The following is an 18,615-nucleotide window of genomic DNA, read 5'->3' as shown; positions in this document are numbered from 1 at the left end:
GTTACCATGCGTAAACGAAGACAATCTTGATATTCCTATTTGAAGACGACACTTCGCCCTCCATATATTCCCTAATCCCTTTCTATTGGGATCAGAACATGTTTCGGTTTCAAGGCCAAAATTTATCAACACAATTATGGTGTGCAACAATCGAGGATTCCTGACTCAATTTTGGTGGTAAATATGTGGATGGAGAATTTGAAACAGGCGGTCCTAATGATATGCTCATATCATTCAGTGGATGGCAATCAGAAACTTTGGACCATATTTTGTTTAAATTAATATGGGCGATGAAAAGATTCGACTAACATTTCCATTGTCAGGAACAAGATAGGTCAATCAATCTCAATTTTTATATCATAATAACATATTCAGGTCATAATCTGAATGTATGGGACATCATCCGTTGTATCAATCTAGCGATAACGTCATTTGATAAGTGTTAATCTTAAATGAGAACAAAGTAATAGTTACGATCTAGTTCACATACAGCAAGCTGTAAGTCCTTAAGGCTTTTCACGTGGAACAAAGGGAAAATATAACAAGAGGTCATCGGACCTGTATCGTTCACCTGGTTTTATATATAAGTCATTACAACTGAATGCATTCGTATATCTTTATATGAAATTTCCTCAAAACCAGACAAGATCTATGTTCTAACCCAACTGGGACCACAATATCTGACTTTCAACTAATCAGGGGCCTCCATTGATTTACAATGTTAACAGATTTTGAAATTAGTAATATGTCATATTACAGGGTGTAATTAGACAATACTTTAATTTTCATTCAACTATAAGCTTCTACAAACCTAGAAACCAAGTTTTAACAATTTATGAAAACTACACCATAGAATATGATAATCTAGCTGTACCATTTCTTAGGACCGCAGGGGTCAAATCAACCTCATTCAATTAAACAATGTTTGTTCTTCCTCAGCAATGTTTTTGACCAAATGTACAATCCACTCAGGCAATTAGCGTCTTAAAGCAAAATATCAGATATATCATCGGAGGAGATGCGTTTTAAAGCAAACTTTTAGCTAAGTTCCCCTTCAGGGCCCCGCAGTGTGTAAAAAACTTTGTGTGAGGTAACAATATAAAAATACAATGAATCAGGTATATTTAAAAAGACAATCCTAAAGCTATTAACACAATATATTAAAATCTTGAATAATGATGAAAATCAGACATTTAAAAATAAACATATCAATACACCACATGTATTTATACTGTATCATGCACCAACATTATAAGGAACTACTTTCATTTGGACTAGATTCGGTCATGCTTCATGGAAAGAGGTTAATCGATTGCACATCTTTTGTGGTTTTGGATGTTTGTTCTTTTCACGTATCTTTCTAAAAGCTATCTCTTTGCCCACAGAACGTTGTCTGGCCAGAACGAGGCTCGTCCTAATGGTAGCACTTCTCGTAAGTTGTAGTCTAGATAGGGAAGCAGACCGTTGGACAATAAGTATTTGATAATTTTGTCACCACTCGGCTTTCCTTTGTGTAGCATCCATTCCATCAAAAGAAACTTGACATTCGCTTTATGGAAAAACTCCTTACTGTTTTCTAAAGCCTTCTGTTCATGACCCTCAATGTCCATTTTGACAAAAACCTCCCCTGAGTCGATTATCTCCAAGAGATCGTCCATGATAATACTATATATCAGCTCCTCGTGTTGTCCCATGTCGCCATGTTGTCCCACGTGACTGCCGCCGATATTGTCAGGAACTAAATTGATTTTGACCTTTTCCCGCGTGTTTGACATTGCATTCAGTATAAGCGTCACATTTTCGGTCAGGTTTCCCAGCTTTAAAGAGTGTTGCAGGTTGTCCAATGCCCGGGACAAGATGTCGACGGACACCACCCGTCGGCCGAGTTTAGCCACTGAAAGGGTGAATACACCCAAATTACACCCGAGGTCAATGAACTGCATAGCAGGGTTGGCTTGGAGGATGTCAATGGTCATGTTCACCAAGTCAGGTTCCCATGTACCGTAATCCCGGATGTAGGATGAGATCATGCGATCCTCGACCGGATCAAATATACAGATTGGGGTTTCCCCATATTTTGTCTTTAGTGGTACACAGTGTTTTGGGCCTTCAGTCGAGCCCCGGAACACTTTGCAGTGATTCTTCCTCCGCCTCCGCGAGGTCGGTGCGTAAAGGGTCTCATTAAGGGCCTCATCCGTGGGTTCCAAGAATTGGGTCTGGACTTTGTGTTCTATCCTGGTCACGTCTATATAGTCCCTCTCCTGCTGTCTTTTTCGACTTTTTTCTTTAATTTTCTTCCTTGGAGTCCTTCGCGACACAGATAAGCGAGATATAAACACTGTCGCTATTAAAGTCAGGATCACTACGACGTAGACAACCGTCCTACATCTCAGTCGCCCGGGATGTAGTTCGACCATCTCATTCTCACAGAACTCCGCGTCAGCCGCCTAACTCATGTTGTTCCACCGAAAAGCCTCCATCTCATCTGTTAAAGATATCATTCTAATGAAGTTAGCATGACACACAAAAAATCAAATATGTATAAGTGTGCTTCATTATATATACAAATATATACAGGTAATTCACTCGAGTCTCATTATCTTGTGATGGGTCGTAGCAAGCTATACAAAGATGAATAAATATACGTTCTTGTCCACGTCATCATATGTCAAGTTTCTGAGCTGATTTTTTTAACATTTTCAAAGGGGGTATTGTTTTCCCCATAAAAACTACCAGTAAAATCAAAAAAAAAAAAGTGTCTTAATGACCAACCAACTTTACCTGTAAGGCTATGTGTGTGCAGTCATTAAGACGAAATAAAAGTTTTATGTTTTCCCCATAAAAACTACCAGTAAAATAAAAAATAAATAAAAAAAAGTGTCTTAATGACCAACCAACTTTACCTGTAAGGCTATGTGTGTGCAGTCATTAAGACGAAATAAAAGTTTCCAAATACTATACAATAGGTAAATTAACCTGAAACTGAACTGGTGAGGCACGGGTTATTATATGCAATCATCCTGTCCTAATTTGTCATTTATATACGTTGAGAACTGTCGTAATTAAGGGTCTGCTTTAATTAGATTGGAATTGAAGCATTCATCCTATACCCACGTGGAGAAATATAGCACGGCCCTGTTATATCTAACAGCCCGTCAGATTACCTAATACATTGTGTTTTTTCGTATTTAATTGGTATTTTGTTAATTAAAAAGAAAAGCATGGGAACCCATTTAAACTAGTACAGTAGATACTTGGTGTGTGTTTTTAAAGAATATTTTTTCTTTTAATTTTCCTAGCACAATTTCAGTATTAATTGATACGAATATTGGCCTATACGTATTTGTTTAAGTAGTAACAGATCTGTCTAGGTCGTTAAATGGCTGCTTACCGGTACGTTATTTTTAATTGGCAGAATATGCAGCCATTTCGTTCACAAACAATGCGTGATTTGCACGATCTTTGGCGCACACATGAATTTATTGATATTGGAAACTGTGTAAATTATCAGATATTTCTTACGGAAAAGGGTGGATTTAACTCCAATGTACCCATTGATCACGTAGTGTACTGTGTTATCCAGTGAATATAACCCCATGCAATATGACATATCAGCCCTGTGATTGGTTGTAAGTTCCAATTGTTTCAATCGTGACGTCATGCCTAGGACAAGTAGATGAGTTCACAGACTTACGCACGGGACTCAAAATGGCGGCTTTTTACATTTCAATGTTGCATGAAAATTGTCGTTTAAATGCCACAAATCTTGATCATGTGATAAAAAGGATATTACACCCATTTTCATTTCATATGAAATTTATGAAACCCGTCACGAATTTTTCATTTGAGCGCGCCAGAGGCTCGCTAATTAAATTGAAAAATGCTTAGACTAGTTTCATAAATTTGATATGAAATAGAAACTCACGTAAGATCCTATATTTATACACGATTGTTACACGTGATTGCATCACTGCACACGACATGCATGCTTCGTTTAGATCCCGACACTATTGACCCTGATCTTGCTCTTGTTTGAAGTTTATATTGTTTTGAGAAAAAACAGCGCCATTTACTTATGCCAAATTATTTAAACTGATGCTCTTTGTGGTACAATAACTAGATAATTCCCCCACGCCCCGTAGAGTGGGTATCACAAGCCCCTCCTGGTGCCCCATACAGGTAAACGGTGAGAGGTTTAGCGTATTATTTGAATTACTTCCCTTCATATTAAGTAGCCTACTCGCCGAATCAATAATTTACCGTTAGTGTCACAGTTTAAACAGACATTGCATAAATGTCTGCGTTATATATACATTTTTGTTGTATTAAATGAAGAAACACTCGTGAATGGTGTTAAATTGATTCCTTCAAAATGACTGCATAGGTAGCGCCATCAGCCAGGTGTGTTCGAACTTCCTGACACAAGAGGTCACGTAAGTTCACACTTTAAGTGGGCGTGTAACCTGACATTAACTCAAATGAACGCCGTATATCTATAAACATGTGCACCAATTTTTGAAACGCTCCTTACAACATGCTGATATATGTGTACGCTGCATATATAAATATAGCTGTATATGGTATATATAACTGTACCTACCTTCCGATCGGAGTTCCGTACACGTGGCGTCCTTCCCATTGTAAACACAGACTCCTCGATATAACCGTATTATTTCGTCCAGACTTGGTCATGTCTTGAAAACTGATTCATGTCCTGGGGACGAGCTGGGGCGGTGACAGGTTTAACTGTGTTCAGGTGACATACTACTACCACACGGCAGCTTTAAGCTACGTTAGCTGAGGATCTACCTGTAGTGGGGCCCGACACGGGGTAATTCACAAATACCTGGCGAGTGTGCTAACCTGACACAAGACATCGTATATGATCCGGTTATCGCTACAGGCTAAACAATTAGATAACCTTTTTCTAGTTCGTTTAAGGAAACCTTTGGGATCTATTTTAGTACTGATCTAATCTTGTTTAGTTAAAATGACGATATAGTTTATGTATGAGCATGGGCTTTACGTACGTACTTGTGAGTTGTAAAATTACGATGAAACATTACAGTTTTTTGTTATGTTTATGACTATGGCACATGTTCTATGTATTAATAATGTTGTAAAATTACCTCAGAACAAATATGTTATATCACGGACTTATATCTAATCTAATTCCGTGGTAATATTAATATAGTCTGATGGTGAATATGGAACAGGTATGATTTTATGGAATTTCAGATATGGATTATTTTACATTAAATTTTATTTTTTACACGAAACAAATAGGAAATGTATTTGTATATATTATGTTATATGGAACTTTCATTGTTTATATTGCCATATGAAATGTTATGTGTGCATTATGTTATATACTTATACCACGGACTTAGATTTCCGTGCTTATATAAAATGTCGTATAGAAGTGTTACTTATCCAAAATGTCGTATAGACTTAATTATACAAAATGTCGTGTAGAAATTTATGTAAAAATAATATGTTGTGCAGATGTCCATATATATACATAACGCAACAAAGACTTTTATGTATACATCTAATGTTATATAGATTTTTTTCATGCACATTTATCATTTATCATATGGGTTTTTTATGAAATAAAACGTTTAAAGATAAATATCAATGTTTGATGAATATATTATCTTCTCTTGTGTACCTTTCTAATCGCTCTTAAGAGATAATTATCTGTTTAAAAATATTATGGAGTTGAAACATGATTCTAGTATTTTTTTTCCAATTAACCCAGATACATGTTAACAAACTATCGATTATTAACGCAAATCTAAAGCAAATAATTAGTTAGCTGCTGGAACCTTAGTTTTTATATATAAATATATATAGTCGGATATATACAAATACGGAATAAACAGATCGATCGTACCTAAGCAACCCTTACTTGGCGAGGTCCTTTGCCAAAACCTGTGTTAATATTCTTAACCGACGTCGCAACTTTTTTTTTAAATTCATAAATGTGTGCATATATGTAATACTTTTACAGTCAAGAATGATAGGGGAAGAGTGAGTGTCTCGTAAGTCTAATATAGACTGGATGTAAAGGTGAGTGAGTAGACATATTTTAGAGATTGTAATACTTGTACCTTTTACATGTGACTCTATAATAAACTAATTTGAATTGAACCTAAACGCTACGTACGTTTCCCGGGGTTACCAATAACTGTGCTATATCGATTATATGATAATATCAAAACTAAACCATTTTACGTTTCTTTTGATGTTTATCTAATGCATCCTAGTGAAGGCCCTATCCGGTAGTCAGCTCTGGTTGGTACATGTAACCTAAACTGTTTCATTTAAGTTTTTTCTCGAAATGTTCAAATATCTCATAATTTATATATTTTGAGTTTCACATATTCAGATAATCATTTTAAACTTCTTTTACATCTGTTTAATAGAATTATAACTTTCAATATTAGAAGGGAGGTTTGTCAACTTCTAATTTGGCTAATAAGACATACTCCGGCGTTCATACAAGCTATCGATAATGAAATCATTCAATTGGTCAAGACAGTTAAAGACTGGACTCTATGACGTCATCCCTGATCTTGTATCATAACCGTCTGAAAAGCCACCACTCAGTAACGTTTTGTTGTAAAGTAAACTCTGACCCGTCTATCAGATCGCCGCGATAAACCGCTAGGACGAGATACCAGCTCACACGAGAATTCACCCGTATGTATCATATAGATAGGACAAACAGGTGATAGTGATACGGGTGCACACGACGTCAGGTACCATTGTCTCAGTGTTGTGTAATGGCGGCCGTCTAAACACCCCAGTCTGTGTGATACATCTACCCAACAACAGTGATGGAGGTAGGTACGGATCCCAGATACCCTCTTCATGTTCTGGTTCTTATGTTATAAACTAATTTCGTTGTTTGTCTACACTAGTCGATTTTGATAGAAAATTCATCTAAGGTATATATTATACAATCCCCACTCATATACCGGGCATATTAGACGTTCTATTTATCACTGATATATTGATAAATATACATTAATGTGATAAAGTTACACAAGTGATGTAAATATATTACAGAGAAGCCCTATGGCTGGGATTAAAAACGGAGTGTTCGAACTTTATAACGCAAAATTTCATACTTAATTGTAACTATATAAATCCTTTTAGCATACAATGACATACACAGCCTAGATGATTACGAAAAAGTATACATCATTTATACATATATATTTTTATGCAATTTGGACACACACATTTACTCGCTTACGTATATTTTATATGACATACATATACTTCATTTGATATGAACATACACATACTGATATTTAATATGAATATACACATATTGATATTTAATATGAATATACATATACTGATATTTAATATGAACAGACACAGACCGATATTTAATATGAACATACGCATTTTTTTTCGATATTAAATATGAACATACACATCCTTATATTAAATATGAACATACACATACTGATATTTAATATGAATATACATATACTGATATTTAATATGAACAGATACATACTGATATTTAATATGAACAGACACATACTGATATATAATATGAACAGACACATACTGATATTTAATATGAACAGACACATACTGATATTAAATATGAATATACACATCCTTATATTAAATTTGAACATACACATACTGATATTTAATATGAACATATACATACTTATATTTAATATGAATATACATATACTGATATTTAATATGAACAGACACATACTGATATTTAATATGAATATACATATACTGATATTTAATATTAACAGACACATACTGATATTTAATATGAATATACATATACTGATATTTAATATGAACAGACACATACTGATATTTAATATGAATATACATATACTGATATTTAATATGAAAAGACATACTTTATTTAATATGAACATTCACATACTGTTTTTAATATGAACAGACACATCCTTACATTTAATATGCACAAACTTATATTTAATATTAACATACACGTAAACTCGTTTACTTCTGTTGATATGAACATATACATCTGATCGCTTACTTAGATTGATGTGATGTAAATTCACATATACTCGCTTACCTATATCAAATATGCACATAAACATACTTATATTTAATATGAACATACAAATACGTATATTCAATATGAACATACACATGTACTCGCTTACTAACATTGATGTGATAAGTCACATATGCTGGCTTACTTACGTTCTATATGAACATACACATACTTTATTTAATGTGAACATACACATACTGATATTTAATATGAACATACATATACTGATATTTAATATGAACATACACATACTTATATTTAATATGAACATGCACGTACTGATATTTAATATAAACATACACATACTTATATTTAATATGAACATACACATACTTATATTTAATATGAATGTTCACATACTTATAATTAATATGACCATTCACATGCTTAAAATTAATATGAACATTCACATACTTATATCTAATATTAACATACACAAACTTATATTTAATATGAACATACATCTGCTGACTGATGTAATATGAGCTTACACATCTTAGTGACGTCATGTGAACATACACATTTACTCAATTACGAAAAATAACCTACTTAATATGCACATACACATACGACACTCATTTACTGTATGTGAACATACACATCTCATATAACATAAATATGCGTGATGATTATACTCATGAGGTTACTGATGTATTGATTTCTAGTATACATGATACATATACTCATTCACAAATATATACTCACCACATAAAAAGATAACACAATGATACCACTAATATATCAGTTGGTCTCTGATAGGAATTGTGTCACCAAGGCTAGAAAGTACTTATACATTTAACATTATTAAGCATCACAATACAAATCCCCCGAGACAAACCAACAATTATACCCGTGTTTAGATTTCATATTTAGCGCAGGACCGGTCGCCGTAACTATGAACTGACGAACTTTACTCTTCCCTTCTAGTTATAGTGCATGGTCATTTCTGTTCTATTTCTCCATCACTCTTCCATTTTACAGTGGTTGTCCGTCTTTGTATTGGCGTCCGTCCTGGTGTCCGCGAGGTTTCAGCAGCAGGGACATCACTGTGATTCATTTAATGAATTGACAACACACGCAAGTAAGATTCAACTTTTTCTTCCAAATGAAATTAATTTCGAATATCAATCTCATTATTGAATAATTGCCCTTTATTAAGTAGCTGGTTGCCGTGTTATTTATATGTTTACAAGCTGAAATGTATTAATTAAAGAGGACGGTTTCTTAATTCTGCACTGACCAGTTGGAGTTATGATGTCGGCTGTATGCTGTGTTGGCCAGTTGATCGTCACTAGTTTGGTAGTTGGTCGTCATTCTAGGTCTATATTGACCAGCTGACATTTCCAGGTCGGCTGTGTGTTTTTGGTCAATTGACCTTCATTAATTAGGAAGTTGACTATCATGTTGGTGCTATGTTGAAGAGTTGACGTTGTTTTTGGCGGCTGTATGCTGTGTTGACCAATTGACCGTTATAAGGTAGGAAGTGGACTGTTATGTTAGTACTATGTTGACAAGTTGACTTTTTTAGGTCGGCTGTATGCTGTGTTGACCAGTTGACCGTTATAAGTTAGGTAGTGGACTGTTATGTTAGTGTTATGTTGACCAGTTGACGTGTTTAGGTCTGCAGTATGCTGTATTGACCAGTTGGCCATCATTAGTTTGGTAGTTATTATCATTTCAGTGCTTTGTTGACCAGTGGACGTTTTTAGGTCTGCAGTATGCTGTTTTACCAGTAGGCCATCATTAGTTAGGTAGTTGACTATCATTTTAGTGCTTTGTTGACCAGTTGACGTTTATATATCGACTGTATGCTGGATTGACCAGTTGACGTTTTTAGGTCTACAGTATGCTGTATTGACCAGTTGACGTGTTTAGGTCTGCAGTATGCTGTATTGACCAGTTGGCCATCGTTAGTTTGGTAGTTATTATCATTTCAGGGCTTTGTTGACCAGTGGACGTTTATAGGTCGGCTGTATGCTGTATTGACCAGTTGATCTTTTTAGGTCTGCAGTATGCTGTGGTGACCAATACGCCGTCATTAGTTAGGTAGTTGACTATCATTTCGGTGCTTTGTTGACCAGTGGACGTTTTTAGGGCTGCAGTATGCTGTTTTACCAGTCGGCCATCGTAAGTTAGGTAGTTGAATATCATTTCTGTGCTTTGTTGACCAGTGGACGTTTTTAGGGCTGCAGTATGCTGTTTTACCAGTAGGCCAGCATTAGTTAGGTAGTTGACTATCATTTTAGTGCTTTGTTGACCAGTTGACGTTTATATATCGACTGTATGCTGGATTGACCAGTTGACGTTTTTAGGTCTACAGTATTGTGTATTGACCAGTTGACGTTTTTAGGTCTACAGTATTGTGTATTGACCAGTTGACGTTTTTAGGTCTACAGTATGCTATTTTTTTAGGTCTGCAGTATGCTGTTTTACCATTAGGCCATCATTAGTTAGGTAGTTGCCTATCATTTCAGTGCTTTGTTGACCAGTGGACGTTATTAGGTCGACTGTATGCTGTATTGACCAGTGGACGTTATTAGGTCGACGGTATGCTGTGGTAGTTGACTATCATTTTAGTGCTTTGTTGACCAGGGTAGTTGAATATCATTTCGGTGCTTTGTTGACCAGGGGACGTTATTAGGTCTTCAGTATGCTGTGGTGACCACTTGACTTTTTTAGGTCTGCAGCATGCAGTATTGACCAGTTGATGGTTTTAGGTCTACAGTAGGCTATTTTGACCAGTTGGCGTTTTTAGGTCTTCTAGTATGCTGTGTTGACCAATACGCCATCATTAAGGTCTGCAGTATGCTGTGTAGACCAATACGCCATCATTAGTTAGGTAGTTGACTATTATTCAAGTGCTTCGTTGACCAGTGGACGTTTTTAGGTCGACTGTATGCTAAATTGCCCCTTTGATGTTTTTAGGTCTGGAGTATGCTGTGTTGACCAAGACGCCGTCATTAGTTAGGTAGTTGACTATTATTCAAGTGCTTCGTTGACCAGTGGACGTTTGTATATCGACTGTATGCTGTGTTGACCAGTTGGCCATCATTAGTTAGGTAGTTGACTATTATTCAAGTGCTTCGTTGACCAGTGGACGTTTATAGTTCGACTGTATGCTGTATTCACCAGTTGATGTTTTTTGGTCTGCAGTATGCTGGTTTACCAGTCGGCCATCGTAAGTTAGGTAGTTGAACATCATTTCAGTGCTTTGTTGGCCAGTGGACGTTTATAGGGCGACTGAAGGCTGTATTGACCAGTAGACGTTTTTAGGTCTACAGTATGCTGTTTTAACAGTCGGCCATCATAAGTTGGGTAGTTGAATATCATTTCTGTGCTTTGTTGACCAGGGGACGTTTATATATCGACTGTATGCTGTGTGGACCAGTTGACGTTTTTAGGTCTACAGTAGGCTATTTTGACCAGTTGGCGTTTTTAGGTCTTCTAGTATGCTGTGTTGACCAGTTGGCAATCATAAGAAAGGTAGTTGACTTTCATTTCAGTGCTTTGTTAACCAGTGGACGTTTATGGGTCGACTGTATGCTTTATTGACCAGTTGATGGTTTTAGGTCTACAGTATGCTGTTTTACTAGTCGGCCATCATAAGTTAGGTAGTTGAACATCATTTCAGTGCTTTGTTGGCCAGTGGACGTTTATAGTTCGACTGTATGCTGTGTTGACCACTTGACTTTTTTAGGTCTGCAGCATGCTGTATTGACCACTTCATATTGTTAGGTCTGCAGTATGATGCGTTGACCAGTTGGCAATCATAAGAAAGGTAGTTGACTTTCATTTCATTGCTTTGTTGACCAGGGTAGTTGAATATCATTTCAGTGCTTTGTTAACCAGTGGACGTTTATAGTTCGACTGTATGCTGTGTGGACCAGTTGACGTTTTTTGTTGGAGTTATGATGTCGGCTGTATGCTGTGTTGAACAGTTGACGTTTTTAGGTATGCAGTATGCTGTTTTACTAGTCGGCCATCATAAGTTCGGTAGTTGAATATCATTTAAGTGCTTTGTTGACCAGGGGACGTTATTAGGTCGACTGAATGCTGTATTGACCACTTCATATTGTTAGGTCTGCAGTATGCTGTTTTACCAGTCGGCCATCATAAGTTCGGTAGTTGAATATCATTTCAGTGCTTTGTTGACCAGTGGACGTTATTAGGTCGACGGTATGCTGTATTGACCAGTTGATGTTTTTAGGTCTGCAGTATGCTGTGTTGACCAATCGGCCATCATTAGTTAGGTAGTTGACTATCATTTTAGTGCTTTGTTGACCAGTGGACGTTTATATTTCGACTGTATGCTCTATTGACCAGTTGACGTTTTTAGGTCTTCTAGGATGCTGTGTTGACCACTTGACTTTTTTAGGTCTGCAGCATGCTGTATTGACCAGTTGACGTGTTTAGGTCTACAGTATGCTGTATTGACCAGTTGACGTTTTTAGGTCTTCTAGGATGCTGTGTTGACCACTTGACTTTTTTAGGTCTGCAGCATGCAGTATTGACCAGTTGACGTGTTTAGGTCTTCAGTATGCTATTTTGACCAGTTGACGTTTATATGTCGACTGTATGCTGTGTTGACCAGTTGACGTTTTTAGTTCTACAGTATGCTGTATTGACCAGTTGACGTTTTTAGGTCTGCAGTATGATGTGCTGACCAGTTGGCAATCATAAGTAAGGTAGTTGACTTTCATAACAGTGCTATGTTGACCAGTTTACGATTTTAGGGCGTTTCACCCTTATCTGTTATCATCAGGTGTCCAAGGTAATGGCCCAAGTCTACCACAGCTACCTGACAGCTTCCAGACAAACCTCGAGGTGAACCTGATGGAGCTCAACACAACCAAGGACGTCGTGGAGTACTTCGATAACACGGGCAACAGGGCGACGCTTGTCACCTATAGCGAAGGAACAGAGACCCGCGTTATATTTAACTACGAATCCAACGAACTGTACTACATCACAAGTAAGGTGTTATCAGAATTAGGTTATTTTGTTGTCAAGACATAAGATAGCCAAAGTAAAAGAATCGCAAAGGTAATAGACTGCATCCCAGCCTGTACACGTAAATGCGTGTTCAACATAAAAAATAATCTTAATCACTTACTCAACATAACAGAAATGATGAAAGGTGTTTTATAGACTATACCGTAGATAAATCACATTTATTTAAACTTATTTCACACTGAACCATCACCAAATAGCTGATGAAACGTAATAACAGAATGAATAGAATTAGTAAGATATGCTATCCATACAGCAAATACACTTAAATGACATATTTTCGTGTTGTTGAATTTCAATATAAATACTTTTACATTAGATAGCATGAACACATATCTCGCCAATAAACGTGTTTCTCCAAAATTGCTGATATTTTTAATAATTTGATTGTTTTTCTCTCACTCAGATGGTGTCTGCCAACTGTCCATATTGTCGGACAGCATGTATTCCGACCTGTTTGGTGTGGAAGACTCGGATGGATATAAACATATAATGACCAGTAACACCGCCCTCAAGTTTGGACAATCATATGGAGAGGTAACTAAATGAGAACTCTTGAGAGAAATTACTGTCGGTCAGAAATATGGTGGTCTGGTGGCGCAGCGGATAGCGCACTTGCCTTTCACTAAGACGGTCGGGATTCAATCCCCCGAGCGGACTCGTAGTGTTATTTGGGACATCTGCCCGACCATGTGGGCATTCTTCGGGAATTCCGATTTACTCCCACCTTAAGACCACCAGCGCGCTTAAACAAGGACCAGTAAGAGTGATTGATATAAGTTTTTATAAATTGTTTAATGATTATTGTAAAACATATAAAGTTAATTAAAAATAATCTTATAAATGTATAATGATATCAGTAATAACCAGTTACATTGCCCTCGTATGGGTTGTGATAGATACACCTGTTCCGCTATAGTGCCTTGATATTGAAGGTATATGGGAAGGTAATCACAAACATTAATAATGATGAAGACATATCTGACACCACCTTCAGATTTATGAGAGATAAAGGGAGGTAATTACAATCATCACTGATGATAGAAACACGTATCTACCCAAACTACCTTCTGGTTAGCGAGTCAAACTAGTTGTCACCACAAAATTTGATAATACTAGAATCATACATAGTTCATAGTTAATTTCTTATGGTAATGCTTGTTGAGGAACCTCCAGTGGAAATGAAAATATAACGCAATAATGAAATACAAAACAAAAACACATGTCAAATAGTCCTCAACTTATTAAAACGTTATTTTACTGTGAAATTGTGTATTAAACATTATTGTTGTTATGTCCGCAGAGATATATTGGTAAAGATGTAATCCGGGGAATCAGTGTAAACCACTGGCAAGCCTGTCTGTACTGGGCCAGGAAAGACGCCAACTTCACCGTCGACTACTACTTCTCTGGTAAAGTTAAAAGGTTTCCTACCACATTGTCTTATCATGTATGTAGGTCACTCACGGGTTCCATTACTAACGTAAGTAGGTCACTTTGTGATGATATATATGTCATCTTCTACTACTATGACTAATGTAAATAGGTAACACCTGACACCTATTACTGAGGTAAGTTATAGGTCATCTCCTACTACAATGACTAAAGGAAGTAGGTCACACTCGAAGACTATAACTAAGATAAGTAGGTCACCCTTGACGACCATAAATAAGAAAAGTAGGTCATACTTGACGACTACAACTAGGGTAAGTAGGTCACTCTCGACAAGTATTTCTGAGGGAAGTAGGACATAAATAAATTTCATATTTATCTTGGGATGCATTTATGTGGGTATGCTTGTCTTATCAATAGGGTTTTTAAATTGTTAAATTAGCTCACACTAAGGTGAGGAGGTCAAAAGTAACTTCTATTAATAAGGTTAACATGTCGACTATAACTACCTTTACTCTGTCTTTCCTATCTACTGTCTTTCCGTCAAATTACCATGACTGTTGCCAGGACGTGAAACCCCAATTAAAAGAAAAAGATATAGCAGGTTAACCTTGTCTAATAGTATGCAGAAAAGTAGGTCACACTGATTAAAACGAATGAGGCAAGGGCGACACACTTTACTCACCACCAGTAGGTCAGTGTTTGCTGTTATTTTTACTGGTATATAGGGTAACATTTAATGGTATTTTCATGTAAATATGTCACCATTAAATTCCTTAATTAAGTAGGTCACGGTAACTCCTTTTGGTATGTAAGTAGGCTAATCTCAGCTTCCATTTATCTGGTACAAAAAGAGAAACTTAATGTTCAGTAAGAAACAGAAGAAGGAACGATGAACGATGAATCCGTCACAATCTGATCCATTTTGTTGTAGATTCCATTTGGCACACATCATCCGAATTTTTGAGTGTACCTGTTCGAGCAGATGCTAAAGGCGTCATGAACAAGCCTGGTGGAGCTCAGAACTTTCATCATGTCTACGACTTCTATGCATTTAAACCATTTGCTGGGGATAATCAACAGTTTGAGGTAACAACAATGACCACAGAGATATATAGACTTATGTATCTGGATATTGTGTGTTACACAATCTTTCTTCTTTATCTCGAAGCTGATTTAATCGCTTTGAAATGTCAATAAAAAACAACAAACGGCATTTATCATAGTGGCTGGCTCTAACCTGATATGGTCTTATTTCTGATGAAACAGCTAATTATACATTCATAGTAAACACGTGCAATGCGAACAAAAGTAAGCTGTAGGGGTTCGGACCCGAAGTATAGAACATTCGTTATCTCATTCTGTACGAAATATTTACGGTGCTTGCTGTGATTTTTTTTCTCTCGAAATTGTTGTATTTGCCATTATTTATGAATATGGGATACTGAACCTCTTCTTTCTCGCCAGACACCACCAGGAGTGATATGTTCTGGCCGTCAGAAGGGCCAGGCTATGCCTGCCCTACCAAAGCAGTTCTACTACAGACAGGAGGTTGTCTCCCCTGAAGATGGTTTCGTGACCTCTGTCGATGTAAGTAATTGTGGAACAAGTACAAAACTAGACAATTGTATGGATACCATCATTAATAAGTCTTGTCCCATAAATTTATGTTTTCATTAAACCGCATTTGTTATAAAGTCTTTTATTTTATCGCGATTTATTCAGTTAGTTATCACAACATTTTAACATTAAAAGGCTTTTTGGCGCAATATGAGTTTTAAACTTGATTATTATTAAACTTGAAAACAAACCATGCGTGTTCATATTTTTCAATATAAGAACCGTTCAACCAAAATGAACTGCGGAAATATTCGTATAATTGCTTATCCAGTTTACCATAGTCATCTCGTTCCATTGGCTTGAGGTATTTTATCAATGTTTTTGGCGAGGCCGAGGAAAATAGACCTTGTAAAGGGAAAGCAGACACTTGCTAAATCCGGAGTCTCGCGATCGATATCAACATGGAGGGGTCAAACTCCGCCTATCTTTTAACCTATTTACTCGGTTATTTCCTTGAGAAATTCACGGAAACTGCCGAGGGAGACGGAAACTGCCGAGGGAGTTAGTCTGCAAGGATGTTTTAGTTTCTGTATTATAGAAGACTAACTCCCTGGACAAGGAAATCAAGAGGTATATAGATGTAGAAGAATATAATTAATTGTTAGCATTGTAAAACAGGTGTGGTATGACGAGGCTTACCGACTGGTGAGGTTAGACTACCGTCCTCTCAGACCAGGTCCACCGTTCTACAACGTCAACCCCATCACACAGATAGATGACTTCAACGGAGGTACCGTGCGAAATATATATATAAAGTAACGTTGTTTAACTGTCAGTTGGTGTAGTTGCCAGCATGTTACATATAATTCTGCATACCATTATTGTATACTTGTGGGAAAGGTTGACCCGTAATGCATAGATGAAGCGTAGTGTATATTATATATATATTTATGTACGTTATGCAGGCTTTAAAATGACGTCATATGACAACGTCAGAACATATAGTATATCATATAACATGTTTTAGACAATTATTTGATATTTCCGTTAATAACAATTTTGAAAAGATATCCCGAATCTAAGAGTTTTATTACCAGTAAATATAGTTACGCTTGTAGTTACATGAAGGCTGCTTACATGATCGTGTATCTAAAAGCCATTTTACCAATTATTTATGTTTTCCCTGAATTGTTCAAGAATCCCTGTTTTAACGAGATTGATAATATGATATTAAAGTATTTGAAATCATGATGGTTTACGGAATGAATTACTGTATAGTTGTTTAATTTCGCAGGGCTAATATTTTGCGGTTGCCTCGATGATAACTAGTTTCTTGGGAATGAAATTTCGCGCAACAAAATTCCATTTCATGGTTTTTCCGTGAGTTTTGTTGTTGTTTTTGTTTTTTAATTGTTTTTGTTTTGTTTTTGTTTTTGGGTGATTGGATTTAGCCTTCAAGTGTATAAACAAAATAACTTAAAATACGAGACTGAATTGGTGTTTTATCATATAATTCGGCTGTAAAATGATAAACAGATCTACTCTTTCTTCGTATATTCATGGTATTCATTTTCTCTGGATATTTAATTTCGGGCTATCTTTGATTATCGCGAATATTGCGAAATTAAATCCCTCGCGAAAATAAGCAACTTAACAGTAATCAAACAGTAGGTAAAACAAACTGATATCGATTTATCTTACCCAACGTCTGGTCGTACTTTCCTGAGAGAGCGTTTATGTATTGTAGGAGTGAGATACATGAAGGATAATATAATGGGGAACTGTACCATTATGGCACTAGACAACGCCACATTTGGTGCGATGGAGAACCAGACACTGCTACACAACAATGGTAGTTTTCTGCTCCAGATGAAGAATCCCCTTCAGCTCTTCACTATCAACAAAAACTTCACATTCGTAGGCCAGGTCAGTCGGGTGTTTTTAGGCCTCATTTACTTACCAGTTATGCCAAACTAGTACCGATATATGTAATTTAAAATGTATGTAAGATATGTTGCGAGAACTGTGGTGTGAGATTGGCCCTCTTGGCTGGTTTGGTTTTGTACAGTGATGTGGACAAATTAACTGATCGTGATTGTTTGGTCTTATTGCGTCTTTTCGTATTGCAGAGTTATCTGCTCTTGTGAGCCGGTATTGATTGTTACGTCATTGGTTTGTGAGAGTAACGTCATAAATTTTTGAGAAAAAGACGTACTTTTTTCACACAAACTAATGACGTAACCATCAATACCTGCTCACAAGAGCAGATAACTCTGCAATACGAAAAGACGGAATACGTCATGGTTGAGTTGACTCCGAAGATTCACCTTGCATCGATATTTCGTGATAATAATACAGCCACATTTTCTTTGGTCCTTGATAATATTTAGAACTAGTTCAGATAACTATATATTTTGAATCACATGGTGGACTGGAAAAATGTATTATGACATGTTATAGGCATTTCTTTGACTATATATGAGTGTATGTATGGCTAGTGCTGGTAGGTAGCATGATATTTACTTACGGAAATAGACCAATCCCAGATTTGAAGAACATTATCATTACGCACA

At 36.4% G+C, this 18,615-nt stretch overlaps 2 protein-coding genes across 3 annotated transcripts in view; one reads left to right on the top strand and one right to left on the bottom strand.

The window, feature by feature from the left end:
• Positions 1-989: 989 nt before the first annotated feature.
• LOC110443587 lies at positions 990-4,851 on the bottom strand. The gene is made up of 2 exons (XM_021487881.1): positions 4,601-4,851; positions 990-2,485 (listed from the first exon to the last, which is right to left on the bottom strand). The coding sequence occupies exon 2, from the start codon at positions 2,415-2,417 to the stop codon at positions 1,368-1,370; it is 1,050 nt and encodes a 349-aa protein (XP_021343556.1). The 5' UTR covers positions 2,418-2,485; positions 4,601-4,851; the 3' UTR covers positions 990-1,367.
• Positions 4,852-6,729: 1,878 nt separating this feature from the next.
• Positions 6,730-18,615, top strand: part of LOC110443619 — a 30,278-nt gene continuing 18,392 nt past the window's right edge. For both annotated transcript variants that reach the window (XM_021487953.1, XM_021487952.1), the window contains exons 1-9: positions 6,730-6,848; positions 9,062-9,161; positions 12,843-13,052; positions 13,497-13,627; positions 14,394-14,502; positions 15,417-15,571; positions 15,950-16,072; positions 16,721-16,832; positions 17,790-17,968. In XM_021487953.1, the coding sequence (XP_021343628.1) occupies positions 6,843-6,848; positions 9,062-9,161; positions 12,843-13,052; positions 13,497-13,627; positions 14,394-14,502; positions 15,417-15,571; positions 15,950-16,072; positions 16,721-16,832; positions 17,790-17,968 (1,125 nt within the window). In that variant the 5' untranslated portion in view covers positions 6,730-6,842. The remainder of the gene's footprint in view (positions 6,849-9,061; positions 9,162-12,842; positions 13,053-13,496; positions 13,628-14,393; positions 14,503-15,416; positions 15,572-15,949; positions 16,073-16,720; positions 16,833-17,789; positions 17,969-18,615) is intronic.

The sequence above is a fragment of the Mizuhopecten yessoensis genome, unplaced genomic scaffold (assembly GCF_002113885.1).
Source record: "Mizuhopecten yessoensis strain PY_sf001 unplaced genomic scaffold, ASM211388v2 scaffold716353, whole genome shotgun sequence".
Classification (NCBI taxonomy): domain Eukaryota; kingdom Metazoa; phylum Mollusca; class Bivalvia; order Pectinida; family Pectinidae; genus Mizuhopecten; species Mizuhopecten yessoensis.
Note: the sequence above shows the minus strand (reverse complement) of the source record. Positions and strands in the feature narration are given on the sequence as shown.